This window comes from Vulpes vulpes, chromosome 7, assembly GCF_048418805.1.
Source record: "Vulpes vulpes isolate BD-2025 chromosome 7, VulVul3, whole genome shotgun sequence".
Lineage (NCBI taxonomy): Eukaryota > Metazoa > Chordata > Mammalia > Carnivora > Canidae > Vulpes > Vulpes vulpes.
In genome coordinates, this window is record NC_132786.1 from 18,562,571 (window position 1) to 18,588,314 (window position 25,744).

Here is a 25,744-nt window from a genome sequence, read left to right on the forward strand (position 1 = left end):
TCCTGATCCAAACGCGTCAGAGTGTAGGGACAGAGAGAACGTTCCTCAGCATCTCCAAAGCCATCGACGGAAAGGAAAGCCCGTGGCAAATAATCATCCTCAATGCGGAAACACTGGGAGCCTTTCCCGTAGATTGGGAACGAGACAGGGACTTCCACCCTCACCACGGCTACTCAACATACAGCTAGACGTCACAGCCTCAGCAATCAGGCCACAAAAAGAAACAAAAGGCATTCAAATCCACAAAGAAGTAGACAAACTCTCCCTCTTCGCTGAAAACATGATGTCCTACCTGGAAAACGCAAAAGACTCCACCCCAAGATTGCCAGAACTCAAACAGCAGCAAAATCGGCGGCGTGGCAGGATACCAAATCAATGCCCAGAAATCACTGGCCTCTCCCTACGCCAACGATGAGACTGAAGAAAGAGAAATGAAGGAGTCGGTCCCAGTGACAATTGCACCCAAAAGCATGAGATACCTAGGAATACACCTAACCAGAGAGGTAAAGGATCCCTACCCAAAAAACTACAGAGCACGTCTGAAAGAAATTGAGGAAGACACAAAGTGATGGAAAACCATTCCAAGCTCCTGGATTGGAAGAATTCATATATTGGGAAAATGTCCACGTGACCCAGGGCAATTTACACATGGAACGCAATCCCTATCATCAGAAATACCACGGGCTCTCTTCAGAGAGCTGGAACAAATCATCGGAAGATTAGTGTGTGGAATCATCAGAAAAGACCCCGAATGCCCAGGGCAATATGAGAAAAGAAAACCACAGCTGGCGGCATCACAATGCCGGACTTCAGGTCGTGCTACAAAGCTGTGCTCATCAAGACAGTGTGGTACTGGCACAAAAACAGACACACAGGTCAATGGCACAGAAGAGACAAATCCAGAAGTGGACCCTCAACTCTACCGTCAAGACCGTACATTCGACGAAGCACGAAAGACCATCCACTGGAAAAAACACAGTCTCTTCAGTAAAGGCTGCTGGGCACGTTGGACAGCCACACACAGAGGAATGAAACTGGACCATTCTCTCACACCACCGTACACAAAGAGAAACTCAAAATGGATGAAAGATCTAAATGTGAGACAGGATTCCATCAAACTCCTAGGGGAGAACACAGGCAACGCCCTTCTTGAACTTGGCCACAGCAACTTCTTGCAAGACACATCCATGAAGGCCAGGGAAACAGAGCCAAAATGAATCACTGGGACTTCATCAAGATGAGGAGCTTCCACACAGCAAAAGAAACGCTCAACAAAACTAAAAGACAAACCTCCAGAATGGAAGAAGATATGTGCAAATGACCCGTCCGATAAAGGGCCAGTTATCCAAGATCTCTAAAGAACTTTTTCAACTCAACAGCAGAGAAACCAAGAGTGCCACCCTGAAAGGGGCAAAAGACACCAACAGAAACGTCACACAGGAAGACACAGACGTGGCCAACAAGCACACGAGACGATGCTCCGCACGCCGGCCGTCAGGGAAATAGCAAAAGCACAATGAGATACCACCTCACACCTGTGAGAATGGGGAACAAGAACCAGACAGGACACAACAAATGTTGGAGAGGATGTGGAGAAAGGGGAATGCTTTCAAAATTCAAAAGTTTCAGAAATCGCCATACTCATCTGATATGGACGAAGGGGGGGGGGGGGGCGGGCGTGCTCCTGGCGAGCCTGGGGAGCTTGGGAATGGGGGAAGGGGGGAAGTGGGGCGGGGGCTGAAGGGGCAAGGGGGGGAAGGTGAGCAGGGGCGGAGGGGGGGGAGGGGAGGAGGGGAGAGGAGGAAGAGCCAAGGGCCTTGGGGGCGCTCCTGGGGCCCAGCCACCCAGGCCCTCAAGCCACCGCCCCAAGGCCGTGCCCTGAAGGTGGATGGTGCCTGCATCCAAACCCCTCTGAGCATGCCCGGATGGGCTTGGCACCCTCTCTGAGCCCCGGTGGAGGGGCCCCACACCCTCTCTGAGTCGTCCGGAGGAGACCTGACCCGTAGGAGGCCCCACCACCAGCCCCCTCCGCGAACAGGTCCCACCACTCCCCCACCGTGCAGCCCGTTGTCTCCCAGTCTCTCCCTCCCTGTCTCTGGGTCTCCCCTCCCTGTCTCTCTGTCTCTACCTCCCTGTCTCTGGGTCTCCCTCCCTCTCTGTCTCTCCCATGCTGTCTAGTTATCACTATCCTTGTCTCCGTGTCTCCCTCTCTGTGTCTCGGTCTCTCCCTCCCAGTCTCTCGGCGTCTCCCTACCTGTTTCCCTGCCTCTCCCTCCCTGTCTTTCAGTCTCTGCCTCAACGTCTCTGTCTCTCCGTCCCTGTCTCTCTGATTCTCCTTCCCTATCTCTGTGTCTGTCTCTGCTCGCCGCCCAATCTCGGCCGCCCCCCCCGGCCCGTCTCCTTCTCTCCCTCCCTCTCTCTGACTCTCGCTCCGTATCTCACCGGCTCTCCCTCCCTGTGTCTCTGTCTCTCCTTGCGTCTCTATCTCTCCGCCAGTCTCTGTGTGTCTCCCTTTGGGTCTCCCGGTCTCTCACGCCCTGTCTCGTTCTCTCCATCCTGTCTCTGTGTCCCCCTCACTGTGTCTTGGTCTCCCTCCCTGTCTCTCTGTCTCTTCCTCCCTGTCTCTTGGTGTCTCCCTCTCTGTCTCTGTCTCTCCCTCCCTGTCTCTCTGACTCTCCTTCCGTGTCTGGCTCTCTTCCTCCCTCCCTCAGTCTCCCTCCTTGTCTCGGTCTCTCCCTCGCCATCTCACTGTCTCTCCCTCCCCTCCCCTATCTCTCCCTCCCTGTCTGTGTCCACCTCCCTGTGTCTGTCCGTCCCTCCGGTTCTCTGTCTCTCCTTCCCTCTCCATGTCAATCAAAGAAAGGATGACAACCGTAGAATTCTCTCAATAGATGCAGAAAAAGCATTTGACCAAACAGACCATCCTTTCCTCATGAAAACCTTCCACCTGGTACGGATACTGGGAACAAACCTCAATTCTCATAAAACCCATCTACAAAAGACCCAGAGGGAATGTCCTCTTCATTGGGAAAATCCTGGAGCTTTTAACTTAAGGTCAGGAACACGACAGGGTGTCCACCCTCAACGCTGTCCTTGGGCACAGTAGTAGCGGTCCTAGCTTTCGCAGTGACATTCCGAAACAGAAAGAAAAGGCATCCCGATGGGCAAAGAAGTCAAACTATCACTCTTCACAGAGGACATGACACTCTACGTGGAAAACCTCAAACAGTCACTAGGTCGTACCTAAAGGATCTATCCAACAAGACGACCTAACAATCGTGGGTATCTGTGCCCCGAATGTGGGAGCTGCCACGGATACCAATCAGTTGCGAAGCAAAGTTAAGACGTACTTAGATAATAATACACTTTTACTTGGCAGACACGAACACGGTGCTTTCTAGGATTGATAGATCTTCCAGGCACAGCATCTCCAAAGAAACAAGGGCACTAAAGGATACATCGGACCAGATGGATCTCACAGCTGTTTACAAAACTTTACATCCAAATGCAACTGAATTCACATTCTTCTCAGTGCACGTGGAACTTTGTCCAGAAGAGACCATATACTGGGTCACAAATCAGGTCGTGACCGATACCAAAAGACTGGATCGTCCCCTGTGTATTTTCAGACCATAATGCTCTGAAACTAGAACTCAACCACAAGAAGAAGTTTGCAAGGATTTCAAACACGTGCAGGTTAAGGACCATCCTGCTAAAAGACGAAAGAAAGGGTCAACCAGGACATTAGAGAAGAATTAAAAAGATTCACAAAAACCAACGAGAATGAAGATACAACAAACCTGTTCCAAATCTTTGGGATATGGCAAAAGCGGTCCCACATAGGGGAAATACATCCCAATGTAAGCGTCCATCCAAACACTGGAAAGAACTGAAATACAAAAGCTAACCTTGCACCTAAAGGAGCTGGAGAAGGAACGACAAATGAAACCTTCACCCAGCAGAAGTCGACGGTTAATAAGAATTCGAGCAGAACTCAATGAAATAGAGAGCAGAGGAATTGGGGAAACACATCCACAACACCAGGAGGTGGATCTTTGAAAGAACCAATAAGAGAGAAACCATTAAGCCAGCCTTATGAAAAAAAAAAGAGAGAGAGAAAAGACTCCAATGAATAAAATCATGAATGAGAAAGTAGAGATCACCACCACCACCAAGGAAATACAAACGATCTTAAAAACTCATCCTGAGCAGCTATACGCCAATAAATTGGGCAATCGAGAAGAAACGGACCCATTTCCGGAAAACCACAAACTACTGAAACCGGAACAGGAAGACACAGAAAACCCGAACAGGCCAATATCCAGGGACGAAACTGAAGCAGTCATCGTCAAAGACCTCCCGAGACACAAAAGCCCAGGGCCAGATGCCTTCCCTGGGGAATGCTATCAAAAGTCTAAAGAAGAAACCGTACCTATTTCGACTAAAGTGGTTCCGAAAGATAGACAAGAGATGGAATACTTCCAAACTCGTTCTTGGAGGCCAGCATCACCTTAAGTCCAAAAGCAGACAAAGACCCAACCAACGAAGGAGAGTTACAGACCCACAGACCTCACGAACACGGATGCAGACATTCTCCACAAGATACGAGCCAACAGGATCCAATGGCACATTGAGAAGTTACTCACCGTGACCAGGTGGCATTTATCCCCGGGACGCAAGGCTGGTTCAACACTCGGCAAGCACTCCGTGTGACTCATCAGATCTGCAAGAGAAAAAACAAGAACCAGATGATCCTCTCAAGAGACAGAGAAAGCATTTGACAAAATCCATTCCTGATCCAAACGCTTCAGAGTATAGAGACAGAGGGAAAGTCCCTCAGCATCTTCAAAGCCACCTATGACAAGCCCCTGGCAAATTATCATTCCCAATGGGGAGACACTGGGAGCCTTTCCCCAAAGACCAGGCACGAGACGGGGATGTCCACTCTCACCACTACTATTCTCAACATAGTACGAGACGTCACGGCCTCAGCAATCAGGCAACAAAAAGAAATAAAAGGCATTCAAACCCTCAAAGGGGAAGTCAAACTCTCCCTCTTCGCAGATGACATGATACCGTACCTAGAAAACCCAAAAGACTCCACCCCAAGATTGCTGGAACTCCTACAGCAAGTTCGGCAGTGTGGCGGGATACAAACTCAGGGCCCAGAAACCAGTGGCCTTTCTGTACGTGAACAATGAGACCGAGGAAAGGGACATCGAGGAAGGGGCCAATCCCATTTATACAACCACAGCACCCAAAAAAAAGCATGAGCTACCTAGAAAGAAACCTAACCAAAGGGGTAAAGGATCTCTACCCGAAACATTGCAGAACACGTCTGAAAGAAACTGAGGAAGACACAAAGAGATGGAAAAAGGTTCCATGCTCCTGGGTTGGAAGAATTAATATTGGGGAAAATGTCAACGTGACCCAGGGCAATTTACACAACTAGTGCAAAATCTGTCAGAAATACCACGGACTCTCTTCAGAGAGCTGCAACAAATCATCTGAAGACTTGTGTGGAATCAGAAAAGACCCCGAACAGCCACGGGAATAGTAGCCAAGAAACCCACTGCGGGGGGGGGGGGGGGGGCAGCACAATGCCCGATTTCAGGGTGTGCCACAAAGCTGTGACCATCAAGACGGTGTGGTACTGGCACAAAAACGGACACACGGATCAATGGAACAGAGGAGAGCATCCAGATGTGGACCCTCAACTCTACGGGCAACTAATATTCGGCCAGGCAGGAAAGACCATCCACGGGGGAATAAAAGACAGTCTCTTCGATAAAGGCTGCTGGGAACACTGGACAGCCACGTGCAGAGGAATGACACTGGACCATTCCTCTCATGCCAAACACAAGGATAAACTCAAAATGGAGGAAGGATCTAAATGTGAGACAAGATTCCATCAAAACCCTCCGGGAGAACACAGGCAACAACACCCTTCTTGAACTGGGCCACAGCAACTTCTTGCAAATTACATCAGCCACGAAGGCCAGGGAAACAAGAGCGAAATGGAACGTCGGGACGTCATGAAGAGGAGCTGTTTCTGCACAGCCAAAGAAAAACTCAACAAAACTGAAAGACAACCTCCAGACTGGGAGAAGATAGGTGCAAACGACCCTTCGGATAAAGGGCCAGCATCCGAGATCTCGAAAGAACCTATTCAACTCCACAGCAGAGAAACCAACCATCCAATCCGGAAATGGGCAAAAGACACCAATGGAAACGGCACAGAGCAAGACACAGACGTGGCCGACAAGCCCATGAGAAAGTGCCCACATCACTGCATTTGCATCAGAGAAATACAGATCAAAGCCACAATGAGATCCCACCTCACAGCGGTGAGAATGGGCAGCACTGGCCAGACAGGAAACACCAAACGTTGGACAGGATGCGCAGAAAGGGGAACGCTTTCAAAATTCAACAGTGTCAGAGGGAGCCTTACTCACCTGATAGGGACCAAGGCGGGGGGCGGGCTCCCGGCCAGGCTGGGGCGCTCAGGAGGCACCTGAGAGCGGGGACAAGAGCCAGGGCCTTGGGGGGGCTCCCGGGGCCCAGCAGCCCAGGCCCTCAAGCTGCCGCCCCAAGGCCGTGCCCTGAGGGTGGACGGTGCCTGCACCCTAAGCCCTCTGAGCGCGCGCATGGGTTCCGCGGCACCCTCCCTGAGCCCCGGGGGAGGGGCCCCGCACCCTCCCTGAGCCGCCAGGAGGAGGCCCCACCGCCACCCCCCTCGGCCAACAGGTCCCGCCCCGCCTCCCCCGCGCAGCCCTCTGCCCGGCACCCTGGCGGCCCTCGCCACGGGGGCGCCTCCATGCGGCCCCCGAGGCCCGCTGTCCCCCGCGCAGTCCCTCCCAGACACCCGTCGCGCCACACGCAAGGGCCAGATGCCTCTGGCACAGCCACCCCGGGGCCCCTCACGCCTCCCGGGGCCCACGCCCACCTGCGCGCCGGGGCCGAGGCCTGCAGAGCCGCTGCCGGGAGCCCGCAGCGCCAGGAACCGCGGGCCTGGAGCGGTGGCGCAGCAGCCCAACCTCCTGCCACGGGGATGGTCAGGGCGGGGCGGGGCGGGGCGGGGCGGGGCGGGTGGCCCCATCAAGGCCCAGCTCCTCCCGTGGCCACGCCCTGGCCCCCTTCAGATCACGCTCGGGGTCAGGTGCTGGGCAGGCTCCAGGCCGCGCCCCCCACACAGAGGCCCGCCCTCCGGGGAGCCTAGAGGGGCCCCCTAGGTCTGTTGGCCATCTGCATATCTTTTTTTTTTTTAATTTATTCATGAGAGACACACAGAGAGAGAGGCAGTGACACAGGCAGAGGGAGAAGCAAGCTCCATGCGGGGAGCCCGAAGTGGGACTCGATCCGGAGTCTCCAGGATCATACCCTGGGCCCTGGGCACTAAGCTGCTGAGCTACTGGAGCTGCCCCATCTGTGTATCTTTCTTTGAAGAGTGTCTATTCAGGTCCCATGCCCATTTTTTAATTGGATTATTTTTGGGGTGTTTTAGTATTGAGTTGTATAAGCTCTTTATACTTTTAGAATATTATTTATATATAATTTTTTATTATTGTTTATATTATTTATATATTTAATTATTTTTAATATTATAAATTATATATTATTTATATATTTAATTATATATTTAAAGGAGAAGAAATGAGTGGGAAATATCAGAACGGGAGACAGAACATGAAAGACTCCTAACTCTGGGAAACGAACTAGGGGTGGTGGAAGGGGAGAAGGGCGGGGGGTGGGGGGCACTGAGTGACTGGGTGGCGGGCACTGAGGGCAGCACTTGACGGGATAAGCACTGGGTGTTATTCTGTATATTGGCAAACTGAACACCAATAAAAAATAAATTTATTATTTAAAAAAAATTAAATTAAATTAAATATAATAGATTTGAGACTGAAAAAATAAAAAAATAAAAAAAAGAAATGTTGAAAAGGTTAACCAAAACCAGAGGCACCACAATACAAAGTTGCAATCATCAAGACAGTATGGGTACGGGCACAAAAATAGACACATAAATCAATGGAACAAAATAGAGAACTCAGAAATGGACCCTCATCTCTGTGGTTAACTAATCTTCAAATGAGGAAAAAATATCCAATGGAATAAAGACAGTTTCTTCAAAAAATGGTGTTGGGAAAATTGGACAGCTATGTGCAAAAGAATGAAAACAGGCCCGCTTTTTAGACCATACACAAAAATAAACTCAAAATGGATTAAAGACCTAATGGGAGACCGGAAACCATAAAAAAATCCGACAAGAGAGTACAGGCAGTAATTTCTCTGACATCAACCCTAACAATATTTTTCTAAGGTATGTCTCCTGAGGCAAAGAAAACAAAAGCAAAAATAAATTACTGAGATTACATCATAATAAAAAGCTTGTGTACATCAGAGCAAACAATCAACAAGACTGAAAGGCAATGTAGGGAATGGGAGAAGATATTTGTAAAAAACATACATGATACAGGGTTAGTATCCAAAATATAAGAACTCAATACAAAAGAAAGAAAGAAAGAAAGAAAGAAAGAAAGAAAGAAAGAAAGAAAGAAAGAAAGAAAGAAATCCAATTAAAAAATGGGCAGAAGAGATGAATGGACATTTCTCCAAAGAAGACATCCAGATAGCCAATAGACACATGAAAAGATGCTCCATGTCACTCATCATCAGGTAAACAGAAACCAATATCACATTAAGATATTATTTCACACCTGTCAGAATGGCTAAAATCAAAACCACAAGTGTTGACAAGGATGTAGAGGAAAAAGGGACATTTGTGCTCTGTTGGTGGGAAAAACTAACTGTGGAACACAGTATGGAGGTTGTTTAAAAATTTTGAAACAGAATTACCCTATGATCCAGTAATTCTACTACCGGATATTTACCCAAACAACTCAAAAACATTAATTTGAAAGGATACATGGAACTCTACATTTACTGAAGCATTATTTACAATAGCCAAATTATAGAAGCAGCCCAAGTGTCCATCAATCAACAAATGGATAAAGAGGAGGTGGTGTGTACACCTGTACACACACACGAAAATTACTCAGCCATAAAAAGAATGAAGCTTGCCATTTGCAATAACATGGATGGGATCTGGAGGTTATAATGCTAAGTGAAAGAAGTCAGAGGAAGACAAATTATCATATGATTTCACTTGTGAAATTTAAGAAAACAAATGAAGAAAAAAAACAAGAGGCAAACCAAAAAACAGACTCAACTATAGAGAACAAACTGATGGCTACCAGAAAGAGATGAGTAGGGGGTGGGTGAAATAGCTGATAGATATTAAAGAGTATACTTATCATGATGAGCACTGAATAATGTATAGAAACGCTAAATCACTATATTGTACTCCTGAAACTAATATAACACAGTATGTTAACTATACTGGAATTAAAATTTAAAAATAAAAAAAAAAATTCCCTGCAGAACATCCTGCTATTGTTTTCCTGCTAAAAGATCTCTTGGCATTAATATCAAGACTCAACAGCATGGTATTGGTGTAATAACAAACTGATCGATGGAACAGAAAGCCCTAAAATAAACCCAGACATACGTGGACAACTGATACTTGACAAAGGCAGTGCAGTAGGAGAAAGGATGGCTTTTTCGACAGCAGTGGTGGAAAAATTAAATATCCATAAGTAAAATGAACTTGGATCCATACCTCATATCACACATGAAAATTAACTCAAAATGGATCATAGATCTAAATGTAAAACTTAAAGCTTGGAAACTTCAAGAGGAAAACATGTTAGGTAAAGATTTCTTAATACCAAACAAAAGAAAAATTCATACAAGACAAGTTGGACTTCACTAAAAAGGGAATTGGGGCTCCTTAGAGAAAAACCAAGGCTGTATCAGTAAAAGTAGAAGATAAGCCTAGAAACTATCTGGTTTGCCAGAAAGTTAGAAGTATTCAACAATCAATAGGTGTATGTCAAAGGACAAGATTTCAACTTGAAGGGGTTCCTACTGCCCAAATTGGAACAATGTGGTTATCAAAATAATGAAAGGAATGGTTCATAATATAACAAAATTTCACAAGCCCACAGTAATAAATGGAAAAGGAAAGTCTCATTCATACAGTACAGTATCAGCTATTAAGCTGAGAGGGACAGAAAAATCACCATTTTGCAACATCACAATAATAAATGATGAAGGGAAGAATCAGCAGTGGATGCTATCTACAGTTTTTGGGAACAGAACACTGACAGAGACCCAAAGTATCTCACAGGAAGTTATTAATTACAAAGGGGGAAAAGTGGAGAAATCTGGCAGTTCAAACTAGTGATGATGAAAGCCAAACAACAGCAATGGGACAAGAGGACATCATGGTTTCCTAATGTAAAGCACTGAAGAGGACGCATTACTTTTGCCAAAAATGATGAATAAGGAGAGAAATCAAACATTAAGTTTGAAAAAACAACATTTGACAGAAATAATTATTAACTACCTCAAGGAACTGGGATAAGTAGGAGTGGCCAGTAAGAAGCTGAGACAGTGCTCAAGAATATAACAGCAGCAGATGTCATAAATATGATACAAAATAGCCACTCCTGCTAAGGCTAGGACAGAGTACCCAAGGAAGAATTTTCCCTTCAGAGCTCAATAGTCAGACCTTGTTAGAAAAGATAACAGCCATCACTCACACTTTGGTGCTGTACCAGTGGGATTTGCTGGAAATTCACCCTCTGGAACTTGTCCACAAATCTATTCCATAGTACGTGCTGGCAATCTGTGTCCTGGATTTCCCCCACCATCAAAGGGGGTGAAAAAGCTGCTGTGAAGGACATTATTGTGACAACTGACAAAATTTGAATATAGATCATGTAGTTAGATAATAGCACTGTACTAATGTCAAATTCCCTTAATTTAATTATACTGCAGTTATAGGGGATTATCCTTGCATATACCAAAACTCATCAAACAGTACATTTAAATATGTGCAGCTTTCTGTATGTTAATCTTATCTCAGTAAAGCTAAAAAATAAACAAATAACCTTTTAAAAAAGAGAATCTATGTTTGGGGCTAAGGGTCATGTCTACACTCCTCCCAAATAAGTAAAAAAAAAAAAAAAAATATATATATATATATATATATATATATCACCAAGCATACCAAAGTGAGAAATAAAATGCAACAAAATCTAGTATCCTTAGGAAGGGCTCATAGGAACAATACTTTTAAAGCTCTTATATGTGGTCTTTATGCTTAAACATCAGTTGGCTGGATGTGTGCCTCAATTCACATTTTTTTTCTATGAAAAATCTTAAAAATCTTTACTCCAGTCTTCCAGATTTAAGTACTAATGCTGGAGAGTCTAATGATAATCTGGCATTCTTTCCACCTAAGTGATGTAGTCTTTTTGTGTAGGTGCCCAAAGTTTGTTTTTTTTTTTTCCTTTAAAAGCCCTAGAACACATTTCAGTGGTGGCTGTTGTTTCAATTTTCCTAAGCACATGATGAACCCTTATAATATAGATGTTCATCTTTTAACGGCATTTTCTTGCTTTTGTTTTTTTCCTGTTTCTTTTGTCAGTCCGGGCACTTTTATTAATGTCCATATACTTATGTGCACATGCATATAAGATCTTCTTCTCACTGTATGAATTTCTTTCAGCTCTTTACTTGATTTGTTTTCACTTGTCTTTTTCCATCATTTCTTTCTTTTGTGGTACCTTCTAGAGTGTCTGCTCATTCAAGAACTTTCTGGTTTATCTTCATTTCTGAAATATTTCTCATTCGTTCCTCAAGTCTTGTCAGTTTTTCATGATCTCCTATAACATAGGAGTTCATTTACAAACTTTTCTAATTCAGTTTATTTTGTTTTTTCATAACATACTGTTTTATTTTTCCAGCTTATTTTGTAGAAATTATATCTGTGCTTTAAGACAAAGTATACTGCTATCTTCACCTCTTTAGATCTGTTATTCATAGGACTACTGTCCTTTTTCTTATACTATCTTCCAATGACATAAAATTACAATACCTTCTATAAACCTTATTATAGTTGGATGGCTTTTCCTATACTTTTAAGTTTCCTATGTAAGATTTGTAAACAGACTGAGAAGGCTTTCCTAGATTCAGAGTTCAAAGGTTTCCTCTTATATTGTTACCACAAAGTATTTAAACCTAAGGTACTTAAGTGTGACCACTTCCCTAATACTTTCTGAGATCTGCCTCCTCCAGTGCCCCCTCCCACATGTATCTGTGTCTATTCTCCTCTTTACCCTTAAGTTCCTACTCTCATCAACTTTTATTTGCAGCAGTTTCTTTTCAGTGTGGGGCTCTGTTCGCTTCCTGAATATTTCTAAGAATCTCAGGAACCAGGCTGTCCCTGCTCCCTCATACTTTCCTGTGGCAAACGATCTCATTTCAGACCCTATTAGAAGTTTCTGAACCACATTTTGAATAGCACTCCCTAAAATACTTTGCTTTTTTTCAGAGAGTGCTGAGTGGCACAGTAAGGCAGACAGGTATCACTATAAATGTATGATCTCCAGTAGCAAGTGGGCCTCAACAAGATCTGCAGTTATAATACATTTTACCGGGAAATGCAATCCACTTTGCACACATGTAGACAAACCCTGTGTGTGTGTGTGTGTGTGTGTACCTACTCTTACCTTCTCTCCTGTTGGTAACAAAATGTCTCTCCCTCTATTCAAAGTCACCAATCTTTCCATCTATGCCTTCGATCAATCAATCCTGCTTTCTCAGAACACCTCACAAATCCCTTCTTTGGTATATTTGATAGCTCATTTAATTGAACTCTTCTTTCATATAACAAACATGCTTAAGCCTTTCCCGTTTACAAAAAAGCAATAATAACTCCATTTCTCTCTCCAACTACTGCATAATTCCTTTAATTCTCTAGAGTTGTCTTAACTATCCACATCTCTTTACTTCTACCCATTGTATAACCCCAACAGAGTTTCCACTACTACTTCTCCATCAAAATATGCTTTGCACGACTGTCATGTTTCTAACACTAAAATGTTTTTGGCCGCTCTTATTTGACCTTGCGTGAATGCGACACTGTGAACCACCACTTTGTTAAGACTTTCTTTGCTTGGCTTCCGTGACACTACATTTTCCTGGCTTTCTCCTACCTCTTCTCAGTGTCCTTTCTAGGTTTCCATCCTACACACCCATAACATGTCCAAATACCTAAGGCCTTGTCCTAGGTGATCTCCTCACTCTAATCTCTAGAGTAGAAAAGAAAGAAACACAGGGAGGACAACAGGACACCAAAAAGGAAGGGTCAGAGAAATGGAATGGAAGCCTTAATACCAAAAGATGGGTGGGGAAATGAGCTGAGGGTAGTAAAAGCAAGTTAAGGCATGTGACACACAAGTCAAGTCTAGAAGATAAGGAACAGAAGAAACATAAATCCACATGCACCAGTACAAAAGGCAGATACTAACGTCATGTGCTATAGGCTCTTCTCCTGGTTATCCTTAATGTTGAATACAGACAGTCAAGAGATCCCAGAAAGACTATTCATTCATAAGGAAGATAAAAAAAAGATCTTCCAGCAGTTATAAATCCCAATTACTATATATGACATTTTTCTTTTAAATTTATTGGGTTTTTTTTAATATTTTATTTATTCGTCAGAGACCGACAGAGAGAGAGAGAGAAAGAGAGAGAGAGAGAGAGGCAGAGACAAACGCAGATGGAGAAGCAGGCTCCATGCAGGAAGGCCTGACATGGGACTGGATCCCGGGTCTCCAGTACAGCTCCCTGGGCCAAAGGTGGCGCTAAAACTCTGAGCCACCCAGGAGTCCCACTTTTAAATTTATTGTAGGGCAGCCAAGGTGGCTCAATGGTTTAGCGCCACCTTCGGCCCAGGGCGTGATCCTGGAGTCCCCAGATTGAGTCCCAAGTCAGGCTCCTTGCATAGAGCCTGCTTCTCCCTCTGCCTGTGTCTCTGCCTCTCTCTTTCATGAGTAAATAAATAAAATCTTTTAAAAATAAAAATAAGGGATCCCTGGGTGGCGCAGCGGTTTAGCGCCTGCCTTTGGCCCAGGGCGCGATCCTGGAGACCCGGGATCGAATCCCATGTCGGGCTCCCGGTGCATGAAGCCTGCTTCTCCCTCTGCTTATGTCTCTGCTTCTCTCTCTCTCTCTCTCTCTCTGTGTGTGTGTGTGTGTGTGTGTGTGTGTGTGTGAGACTATCATAAATAAATAAAAATGTAAATAAATAAATAAATAAATAAATAAAAATAAATAAATAAAATAAATAAATAAATTTATTGTATTGTGACCAGAGTACCTATGGACAATGTGTTTTAGAAGAAATTAGACCAAAGTTCTTTGAAGAATCCTGTATTTTTACAACTTAGAAGAGGATTTGAAAACCATTTTTGAAAGACAAGGTAAACACGGAAAAACACTGAGGCAATTCAGCTGACACTTATGTTCACGTGTTGTTTTAAACACGTGTTTAAATATGCACCTATGTATATATTATGTGCATATACTATAGTACTAGAGTACCCTGTATATAACAAATCACATATACAAGACATTCTGAAAGAACAAAATCAGGGTAAAATATTTTTAAATGTTTTGCTAGTCATGATAGCTTCATACCACTATCCTCTAATGGTCCAAGATGTAATATACATTTAAGGCATAGTTCATCATTAATTCAGAGGATGTCAATTTCAAAGAGGGTTTTTGGTAATTTTGAAACTTTTAGGCACGTATTAGATTTGGTTAGAAAATCACTTATGTTAACCTCACAATAAGACTGATAAAGAAAAAATAAAAAAATAAAAGACTGATAAAGAGCCTATGAAGTATCAGTTCTACCACTCTAATGCTGTTAGCTTACAAATTAGTATTATCTTTATCATAGCTTAAAAAAAAATGAGACTTCAAAGATTCAAATAATTTAGGGCTGGTTGGAAAATCCATCACTCCATATACCTGATACAATAAACAATGGAACAGCAACAATTACAGCTTTCCATAGAATAGAGATCTTGCTGGCTAATCTACCACTGACTGCATATTCAGGTGCCAGGAAATGACAAGTATCTATCCCTCTACATAACACTAAAGAAGTCATCAGATATGAAGAGCCCTGAGCAGCTTTCCATATTTTCCGAAACTTGGGAGGAGCTGAGCTATTAGCATCCAACCTTGATGACAGACTTAAATACAACTCTCTATGCTATTAATTGGAGTTAAGGATCACTTTTTATAATTATTACACATACCCTACAACCTATAACTAAGGGACTCTCCAGGCTGCTGAAACTGAGGCACTTTCATGAGTGGCTTCCATATGGGAATTCCCTAGGAACTGAGATCCCAGGGCTTTATGTCCGGGTCCTCATAATGGCCTACCATGATCTTCAATTTTTCAGTCATTTTAGTTAAAATCAGAGTCTACAACCCATAAGCCAACTTATCCAAGAACATGTAAATTGTATTACAATACGTATGTATGTGTATGCACCAGCAAGCTAGGGGTGGATTGGAGGGGGGAGTGTCACAATAGGGTCTGCAGTATAGAAATCCTATTCCTTCCCTCGCAGCTGTGTACAGTTTGACAGGTTGTGCAGCACAAGGGACTACTTAATTTAAGAGGGCAAATGGGGATTAATATGCATTCCACTTCCTAAGGCATGTAATCCTTGTTACTACAGGTGACAAGTGAACACATATTCCAAAATCAGACAAAGTAACTTTTAGACTTACAGCAGCCTCAATTCCCCCACTCTTAGAATGCTTTGTATACCATATGTGAAATGCAGCCATTTGACATGCTTATTAATGACAATCTACTTATCAAAGTACTTTAACTTAAATTCTAATGTTTTCCCCTCAACTCAATAAATTATGTTACCTCGTAATGTGGGACACATATATCCCATTTTGGAGACTACTGGTCTACTACGTACTTGAAAATGCAGGAGTAAATTTGAAAAAGGGGGGGGGGTCAAGGTTTTAGGAAGAAATGTAGGGCTCATGCAAGTAGCTTGATAGTTTAACTTGGTGAGTTCTCTAAGAAAAATCAGACAAAAATCTAGAGATCTGGGACACCTGGGTGGCTCAGCAGTTGAGCATCCGCCTTTGGCCCAGGGCGTGATCCTGGAGTCCTAGGATCGAGTCCCACATTGGGCTCCCCACCAGGAGCCTTTTTCTCCCTCTGCCTGTGTCTCTGTGTCTCTTGTGAATGAATAAATAAAATCTTAAAAAAAAAAATCTAGAGATCGAGAACCAAATTACCCACATGTGAGCATATTAAAAAGGTGCAATGCAATGTAATAATAGTATTTGACATCAACTTCCTACCAGGACAGAGTAACCAGTACCAAGACAAGTTTGCCTGCCACGTACAACTACATGTAACGGGGATAGATATATGAGGCAACTATCTTTGGGCATTGAACAACAGGCAGTGAGGACTGTGATTCCCTGAAGAAAAAAGGGAAATTCAGGAGGTAAACCCTAATAGGTCTTGATTCTCTACCTGGGGACTATCTCTCAGCCACAATTCAGGGAACTAGAGCTTAAGTAGAACACAGCTTAAAAAGCCAGAGAATTTGGGGCTTGAAGCAAATTAAGCACTGGAGAGAAGAGAGCTGCAAAGAGTGAGGGTGCCAGTAGTCTCTCTAGGGCTTCTCCAAGGCCTTCGCTGAAGGCTAACATGCAGGTGCACAGCAAGACTTTGGGACGCTTACCAGAGAACAGCTGCCAAGGGATGGAGAAAAGCAAACATACTAGAGGCCCAGCAGGAAGAAAGAGAAAACAAATTTTTAAGAAGTAGTCTTAAACTCGACCATACTAATAATTACTTAACATGTAAATGAATTAAACCATTAAAAACAAAAATTTACAGGTTGGGTAAAAAACCAAGACACCACTATTCACTATCTACAAGAGACCTACTTTAAATAGAACGGTTAAAAGTAAAAGAATGGAAAAAATATACCATTCAAGTAGAGGTAAGAAGACTGGTGTAGCTGTATTAATGTAAAAACAATGTAGACTTCATGAAACAGTAGTACAAGAGATAAACAACATTTCAGAGAGTTAAAAAGGGCAGGCAATTAATCAATAAGATAAAGCTTCAAAATATCTGTAGCAAAAACTAACCAGGAGTAAAGGAATAAAAGGTAAGTCAACAATCATGATAGAAGATTTTAACATTCTTCTCTCTGTAACTGATAGAACGAGTACACCGGAAAAAAAAAAAAGAAAGAAAAAGAAAGAAAAAGAAAACCAAACCAATAAAATAAACATTTTTACAACACTATCAACCAACTTCACCTAACATTTACAGAATACTACACAGAACAACTGTAGATAGAATTTAATTTCTTTTTAAATACACGTAAATGGTCACCAAGATAGACAATATGTTAGGACATAAAATGTCTCAATAACTTTGAAAGATCTACGTCTTGGCTCAGGGAGTGATCCCAGGATCCTGGGATCAGGTCCCATGTTGGGCTCCCTGCCTGGAGCCTGCTTCTCCCTCTGCCTATGTACGCCTCTCTGTGTCTCTCATGAATGAATAAATAAATACTCTAAGGAAAAAAAAAAAGATTTATGTCTTAGAGTTGTCTTTTTTTTACTACAATGGAATAAGCTATCCAGAAAATCCCCATGTATCTTTAATACATTTCTAAGCAACCCAAAAGAAATCAGAAGAAAAATTTTTAAATATTTTAATAGGATGTTAATTAAAACAATTTATTTGAGGTGGCAACATATGCTTAGCGAGAAAATTATACCTTTAAAAAAAGCAGAGACAAACAATAAATAAAATTAACAAAGCCAAAAGTTAGTTGGTAAGCCCTCAATAATAGCAAGCAAGAAAAAGAATACACATTACAAACAGAAACAAAAGAGGTCTGGGACATTGCTCAGGCCCCGAAAACATTAAAAGGGTTTGGGGAATACTGTGAACAAACATATACTAAAAATGTACCAATTAGATGAAACAGAAAATTTTCTTCAATTTACCAAAATGGATTCATGAAGAAATATAAAAATTGAATCGCCCTGATCAAGACACTGAATCCCTAATCAAAAACCTTCTCATAAAGAAAACTCTAAGCACAGATGGATTCACTGAATTCTGTCAAATGTTTAAAGAAGAACTAATACTAATTTTACAAAACGTCTTTCAGAAAATTAGATGGAACACTTTACACATTTGAGGCCAGTTTTACCTTGATACTAAAATCAGATAAACATATGAGAAAACCATCACCAATATTCCTCATAAACATAAAAAAGTCCTCAAAATATTAGCAAACCAAGTCCAGAAATACACATAAAGGTGACCAAGTACAGCATATCCTCAGAATGCAAGATAAGTTTAACATCTGAAAGTCAACATAATTTACCACATTAAGAGAAAAAAGGAGAAAACCCACACGATCATTTTAATAGATACAGAAAACGCATTTGACAAAATTCATCATCCAAAACGATTAAAATACCCAGCAGACTAGGAATAGAAAAGATCTTAATTTCGATAATGGGCATCTGTAAAAAGCTCATAGATCTAACATATAAATGGTGAGCAACTAACATCATCTTCCTAAGATCAAGAATAAGGCAAGGATGCCATCTCTCATTTAATAGTGAAATTAAACTTCTACTCAATATTGTACTGGAGGTCCTACCTAGCACAGTAAGGGGAAAAAATGACAATTAGGAATTGAAAGAAAAGTTGAAACTACCTACCTGTAAGCAATAGGATAGGCTACATAGAAAATCTTAAGGAATACACAAAAAACTACTAAGATTTAATCACTGAATTTAGCAAGATAATGGGATACAATCACTATACAAGAGTTGATTGTATTGCAACTAGCAACAGTTGGAAATGATATTTTTAAAAACACCAATATCATTAAGCAACATTATCGTAAAATAGTTTGGAATATAAACTTCACAAATACTGTACAAGACTAATATGATCAAATAGTGCTGAGAGAAATTAAAGATCTAGATAAACAGGAAATAAAAGGTTTATAGGTAGGAATAGTCAATGTTGTTCAATCATTCTCCCCAAAGTGGTATCTGGACTTAATGCAATTCTCATCAAAATCATAGCAGACTTTCATGTAGAGATTAACAAGCTGATTCTAAAATTTATGAAGAATTGCAAATGACTTCAAAGAGCAAAACAATTTTGAAAAAGAACAAAACTGTCCAATTCAAAATTTGCTTTAAAAGCTACATCAATACAAAAAAAACACTTTACTACTGAATAGATCAACAGAACAGAAAAGTATAAAAATAAAGATTTATGTTCAACTAATGTCTTTTTACAAAAATGCCACAAAGTGATATAAGGGAAAGTACTCTCTTCAATAAACAGTACTTTAACATATGGTTGAAAACATGAACCTCAACCCTCATACAAAATCACTCAAAATAGATTACAGATCTAAATACAATGACTAAAACTATAAAAATACTGAAAAGACAAAATCTTGGTAAACTTAGGGTAGGCAAAGAACTATTAGAACACAAAAATTACGGGGACCCCTGGGTGGCTCAGCGGTTTAGCGCCTGCCTTCCACCCAGGGTGTGATCCTGGAGTCCCGGGGTCAAGTCCCACATCGGGCTTCCTGCATGGAGCCCACTTCTCCCTCTGCCTGTGTCTCTGCCTCTCTCTGTGTCTCTCATGAATAAATAAATAAAATATTTAAACACACACAAACACACACACACACACACACACACACACACACACACACACACACACAGGAGGATCCCTGGGTAGCTCAGCTGTTCATCGCCTGCCTTTGGCCCGGGGCGTGATCCTGGGGGTTCGGGATCAAGTCCCACATCTCGCTACCTGCATGGAGCCTGCTTCTTCCTCTGCCTGTGTCTCTGCCTGCCTCTCTCTCTCTCTCTCTCTCTCTCTCTCATGAATAAATAAATTAAACAAATCTTAAAAAAAAAAAAAAACGCAAAAATTACTAAGTATAAAAGAAAAAATGGATAAATCAGGCAATCAAAATTTAAAACTTCAGCTCTGGGATCCCTGGGTGGTGCAGCAGTTTGGTGCCTGCCTTTGGCCCGGGAGGCGATCCTGGAGACCCGGGATCGAATCCCATGTCGGGCTCCCGGTGCATGGAGCCTGCTTCTCCCTCTGCCAGTGTCTCTGCCTCTCTCTCTCTCTCTCTCTCTCTCTCTCTCTCTGACTATCATAAATAAAAAATAATTAAATTAAATTAAATTAAATTAAAAAAATAAAATAAAATAATAAAATAAAATAAAATAATAAAATAAAATAAAACTTAAGCTCTTCAAAAGACACCATTAAGAAAATGAATGGGCAAAAAAAAAAAAAAAGAAAGAAAGAAAATGAACGGGCAAGCTACAGGAGTTAAATATGTATAAAACTGTATCTAGGGATCCCTGGGTGGCGCAGCGGTTTGGCGCCTGCCTTTGGCCCAGGGCGCGATCCTGGAGACCCGGGATCGAATCCCACGTCGGGCTCCCGGTGCATGGAGCCTGCTTCTCCCTCTGCCTGTGTCTCTGCCTCTCTCTCTCTCTCTGTGACTATCATAAATAAATAAAAATTATAAAAAAAAAACTGTATCTAACAAAGGACCAGGATATAGAACGTATATAAAGAATATTTACTTATCAATAATTAACCAATTACTTAACTTTAAAACTCTGCAAAAGAAAAACTGAAATTATACCAAAAAGCTATAATAGCAAATAAGCACAAGAAAAGACTCTCGTTATTCATCGGGGAAATGAAAATTAAAACCATGAGACTCCCCTTTGCACATCCTAGAAAGACTAAAATTAAAGACTAATGACACCCAAACTGGCAAAGATATGAACCAACTAGAACTCTCATACATCGCTGGAGGGAATGCAGAACAGTACAACCAGTATAAATATACATTTATGACACAAAGAAGAAATTCCAATTTTTAGTATTTACCCAAGGAAATGATAACATACTACATAAACACTTGTCCACAAATATTTATAACAGTTTTATTCCTAATAGCCACAAATTGAAAACAACAGTATGATTTCCATTAACAAGGTGAATATTGTATATAGAACTGTTTGTATATAAAACTGGTAGACAATATGGATCAATCTTAAATACTATTAATTCCTTGACACTGTATCTTGTACTCACAAGGTGATTTACACTTCTCACCAAGAACCCAAAGCAATCAAATCCCAAAATCGACAGTTACATTTTACAGACTGCCAGTTAGTAAAGAAGTCTAAAAAAAATTGATGGGTTCTTATTTTTTACTCTTCCCTGGATAAATAATGTGACCCTTTTCAAGGGTATGCTCAGTACTCTTTTCAAAACAGCTTAGAGTTTGCTACTCTTTTGCTGAATACACTACAAAATATTGTACAATGTTGTACCATTTCTCCAAGATCAGTTTGTTTTCTGACTTCAGGTACCTATAATGTACCTAAAGAAAATCTGTTTTCTACATCCTTCCCTCTTTCCTGGATATAACTGCACACTAAGAAAATGGCAGTCATACCTGAGGTAGCTCATCCAACTTTAGCATGTGGTCACTCATCCTCATTCCTTCCAACTGGCAGGCAGCCTTATCAAAGGACAGTTTTGACCCATGTTCTCAATGGGGTCTTGGTAGTTACTGTAATTGTATCTGAGCATTTATAAATAATACATTCTTTTTCATTATAAATTAGCTTTATTTCTTTTGCATAAAAACATTTCAGAAGATTTTCTATGAATTCCAATTAGGGTAACAGAGAACACCAAAAATGGTTTATAGAAATATCAGGTTTGATAATGCTGAAAACTATTATTCTATACCCTGAATGTTGGTCTTAATTTCCTAAGGAATCCTCCTATGATCAATTTTGTTTTGGAATATAACATGGCTTGACCTAATGAAACACTAGAATTTAATATTATACTCTAGAATTCTAAAACTATGCCAAGTTGGGCTCTCTGGAGGGCTAGGCTTAGAAATCTAATTTTTTTTAAAGATTTTATTTCTTTATTTGAGAGAGAGAATGAGCAGGGAGGAGAGGCAGAGGGAGAGGGAAAAGTAGGCTCCCTGCTCAGCAGGGAGCCTGCCTTTGGGGCTCTGATCCTGGGATCCCAGGATTGTGAGATAACGACCTGAGCGGAAGGTAGACAACGCTAAACCAAATGAGCCATCCAGATACCCCTAAAAGTCTAATAAGTATACCAGTGCCTCTAGTAGAGCTAAATGAAAACCACTATCTAAAAGGGACAAGTATAACTGCAACATGATTGTGGCCTCAACAAAACTTGTTTTGTTTGGCCTAAAGAATGGGCCTGTGTGTGCGTGTGTGTGTGTGTGTGTGTGTTTTAATTTACTTGCCATTATCTAATACTAGAGAAAGCTCACACAAAAATCTGGGCTCCAGACTTCTCATTAAAAGAAATACTATATATATATATATATATATATATATATATATATCCTTCAATATATAGGATATATATTTTATATATATATATATCCTTCAATATATAGGATATATATTTTATATATATATATATATATATATATCCTTCAATATATAGGATATATATACACACACACACACACACACACACACACATCCTTCAATACTGGCCCTCTGAGGGCACCTGGGTGGCTCAGCGATTGAGCATCTGCCTTTGGCTCAGGTCATGATCCAGGTCCTGGGATAGAGTCCCACATCCAGCTCCCTGCAGGGAGCCTGCTTCTCCCTCTGCCTGTGTCTCTGTGTCTCTGATCTCTCATGAATAAATAAATAAATAAAATCTTAAAAAAATACTGGCCCTCTCTTCTCTTACATGACAATCTGCAAGAGCTGAGTTTGCTGCCCGCCTCCCTTTCACTCCTCACCTCCAACTCATAGTTCTCCAACTCATATAACTAGCTTAGCTCCTGTAGGGATTATATAGTTTCATCCATGATGACTGTACCCACAAGTTCATTAGGAGAATGAAGAACAGAGATGATGAAATGAACCCTATTTATTTATGAAACGTGCTGGCTAAAGTTTTATCTCAGCTAGTATTAGAGTAAGTTCACAAGGAGAGAGAGGAAGGAAGAACATATTCAAGTTAATAAGATTCAGGATAGGTAGTATTTTTAATTTATAGAAAATGACCCTCTTTTGTAACAGTGTATTTAAAGAATCATTTGTTAGAGACTCTGTCTTTCTCAGTATAAAAACAAAACCATTACCTTCCAATTTATATGCTTTCTTGAATTCTTGCTGCTTATACAAACACCAAGATAAAATATATTTAGACTAGAATCGCATAGAACATTTTGAGAAATCTGGAACTTAAAACCTGTCTCAGAGTTTAGTTTCGGAGCTTTTATTCCCCCTGTTCTCATTCATTCAGGTCTGAATGTCATGGCCAGGCACATGATAAACCTTAATTCTAGAATTACGCAAAATTCAGATCCCGATTGACTACTAGCCTATTTAACCAATTAAAATGCAAATAAAAGAGACCTTAGACTGTGTCTAAACATTAAGAACTAATATTTGTTTCACCTGTACTGAATTTCCAACAGGTGGGCCACATGAGAGAAAACAAGAGTGAAAGATCTGAGACTTCAGCCTATTTGCAGGCTAGCTTACCATGGTGGAAGGCAGACTCATGGCTGAGAGACCAGGGACGTTTATTAGCTACTCACAATAATAACGTAGGCCAAAGCTAGCATAAACCGAAGCATCAACATTTTTGCTCTCCTTCCCGGAACCCCAGTTCCCAGCAGGCAAGGTCAAAGGGCCAGCTGACACCTGCACAGGCAATGGATTGTGTTACACCAGAAGAAACCTAAGCTTAGAGCACCCCAATCTTGTATCGTGGGTACTAAGCACGCCTGTCTTTAACTCCGGGGGACACCACACTGGACCACACGCAGGCCTGCTCTTTGCTCCGGTGGAAGACACTATCTCTATCTTCCAAGGCTGATCCTTATACAAACATCTTTCAAAAGCAGAAACCAAGGGCAGTCACAGTACCTCCCTGGCACGACCTGCAGAAACTGAGAGACCGCTGGAAAACTGGCTCCCTAGGCCAGATACTGTTCCAAACACAGAACCAAATGAAGAGTCTAACACTACTGTCTATCTATAGCACCGATTTCATACACCCCTTACATAGGCTCAATTACTTAATTAGCATTTTATCTCAAACGTCATCAACCAGACCCTCTGAAAGTATCCATCAAAAACGAATCATTCCCGTTTCTAATTACCTTCTACTTTTAAAAAGGAGGTGCTCCCGTATTGGCAAAGTCACAATTTACAATCCTCATTCTCCTAGGATGATTACTGCGCTTACTTGGACTTTTTAAAGGTCTCAAACCTGTTAACGCTCGCAATGGGAACTACCTGTCAAAAGTCTCATTGCCCAGTAACAAATGCACCACCAAAGAGAACAGCAACTTCCACATCATCCAGCCGTCGTCTACAAAATACAAGAAAATCCTGCGCCCCCCCCCCAAAACAATCACTCCCTTCTATTTCTCTTTACCCTTTACCGTAGCGAAAGAAAACCTTCCAATGCAAACACACACACACACACACACACACACACACACACAACCAAAATACCGTCTCTTGGTTCTTTGTCCCGAGCAGAAGGGAGAGAAATCGGGGAACGCGTTAGAGCCCGAAACCTCCGTGCAGGACAGAAAACAGCATCCGGATCTGCACACGCCTCCCCGCAGAAGAGTCCCCGTCGCTCCGTCCTCACCCACCGCCCACCACCCCCGGCTCCAATAACGTGGGTCCGAACCGGGTGATTCGGGCCGTGCGGACCCGGGACGAAGCTCCGGGGGAGGCAGAGGGCGGAGCAGGTAACCGGATGCAGCGGGCCAAGCAGCCGCGAGCTACACAGCGCAGCCCGCTCCGGCCGAGGTTTTCCAAAGTGCGGGGCGCGCTCCTCCAGCCCCGGAGGAGAACGCGGAGCCGCCGCCGCCGACACGGACCCTCCTCCGCGCCCCTCCCCCGCCGCGCACCCCCGGCGGCGGCGACGCGACAGCAGGTCCGGGGGGGGCCGCTCCTCAGGCTCCTCAGGCTCCCCTCCCCCCGCGCGCCCACCTTGGCCGCCTCTCACCTTGCGTGGCGAACCGCGAAGAGCCGCTGACCGGCGAGCCGGGGGCGGGGACGGGCGGCGGGGTCTCGGCCGAGCCCAGCACGGGCGGGGCAGCATGAGGTGGCGCTGGCAGAAGCGCGGGCGGGGCGGCAGCTTGGGCGCCGGCTCCGGAGCTTCCCCGCACCGGGAAGGCTGCGCCCCGTCCGCCTCGCCAACCGCCTCGGCGCTCGTCGAAGGCGCCCAGCCGGCCCTCGCCTCCCCGCCGTTCTCTCCGGTGCCCCCCGCCCCGCCCGCCCCGGTCCCGGCCCACCTCAGGCCCCGCCCCCGCCCTCCCTCTCCCAGCAACTGAGGCGACGGCGAGGAGCGCGCCGCCCCACGGCCGCGGCGGGAGGCTGGGAGGTGGGAAGGCGCTTGCCCAGCCCCGCCCCCTCCCCAGCCGCGGCCTCTGATTGGGCCTTGCTGTGCGTTGCGCTCCCCTAGGAAGATTCAGGGATCATTTGTTAATGACGGACCGGCTAATCGGTCCGCCTGCGTTAGCCCCGCCCACGGGGGGCGGAGCTCCGCCGCCGGGCGCTCAGCGCGGTTAATTAAGTAACTGGCATCAAAATCCTAGAGAACACAGGCAACACCCTTTTTGAACGC

The 25,744-nt window shown here is 43.0% G+C and overlaps 1 protein-coding gene across 6 annotated transcripts in view; it reads right to left on the minus strand.

The window, feature by feature from the left end:
• Positions 1–25,435, minus strand: part of LOC140599793 (adenylate cyclase type 1-like) — a 531,081-nt gene extending 505,646 nt beyond the window's left edge. For 3 of the 6 annotated variants that reach the window (XR_012002783.1, XR_012002785.1, XR_012002784.1), the window contains exons 1-2: positions 25,124–25,416; positions 4,647–4,723 (exon numbers count right to left, since the gene is read on the minus strand). Coding sequence is in view for 2 of the 6 variants with exons in the window: in XM_072765019.1 (XP_072621120.1) it covers positions 4,647–4,662 (16 nt within the window). In the remaining 4 variants the exon portion in view is untranslated. Of the gene's footprint in view, positions 1–4,646; positions 4,724–6,946; positions 7,083–25,123 lie in introns of those variants that run through there. The other 3 variants (XR_012002779.1, XM_072765019.1, XM_072765020.1) reach the window with 3 other exon arrangements.
• Between the last annotated feature and the right edge of the window lie 309 nt (positions 25,436–25,744).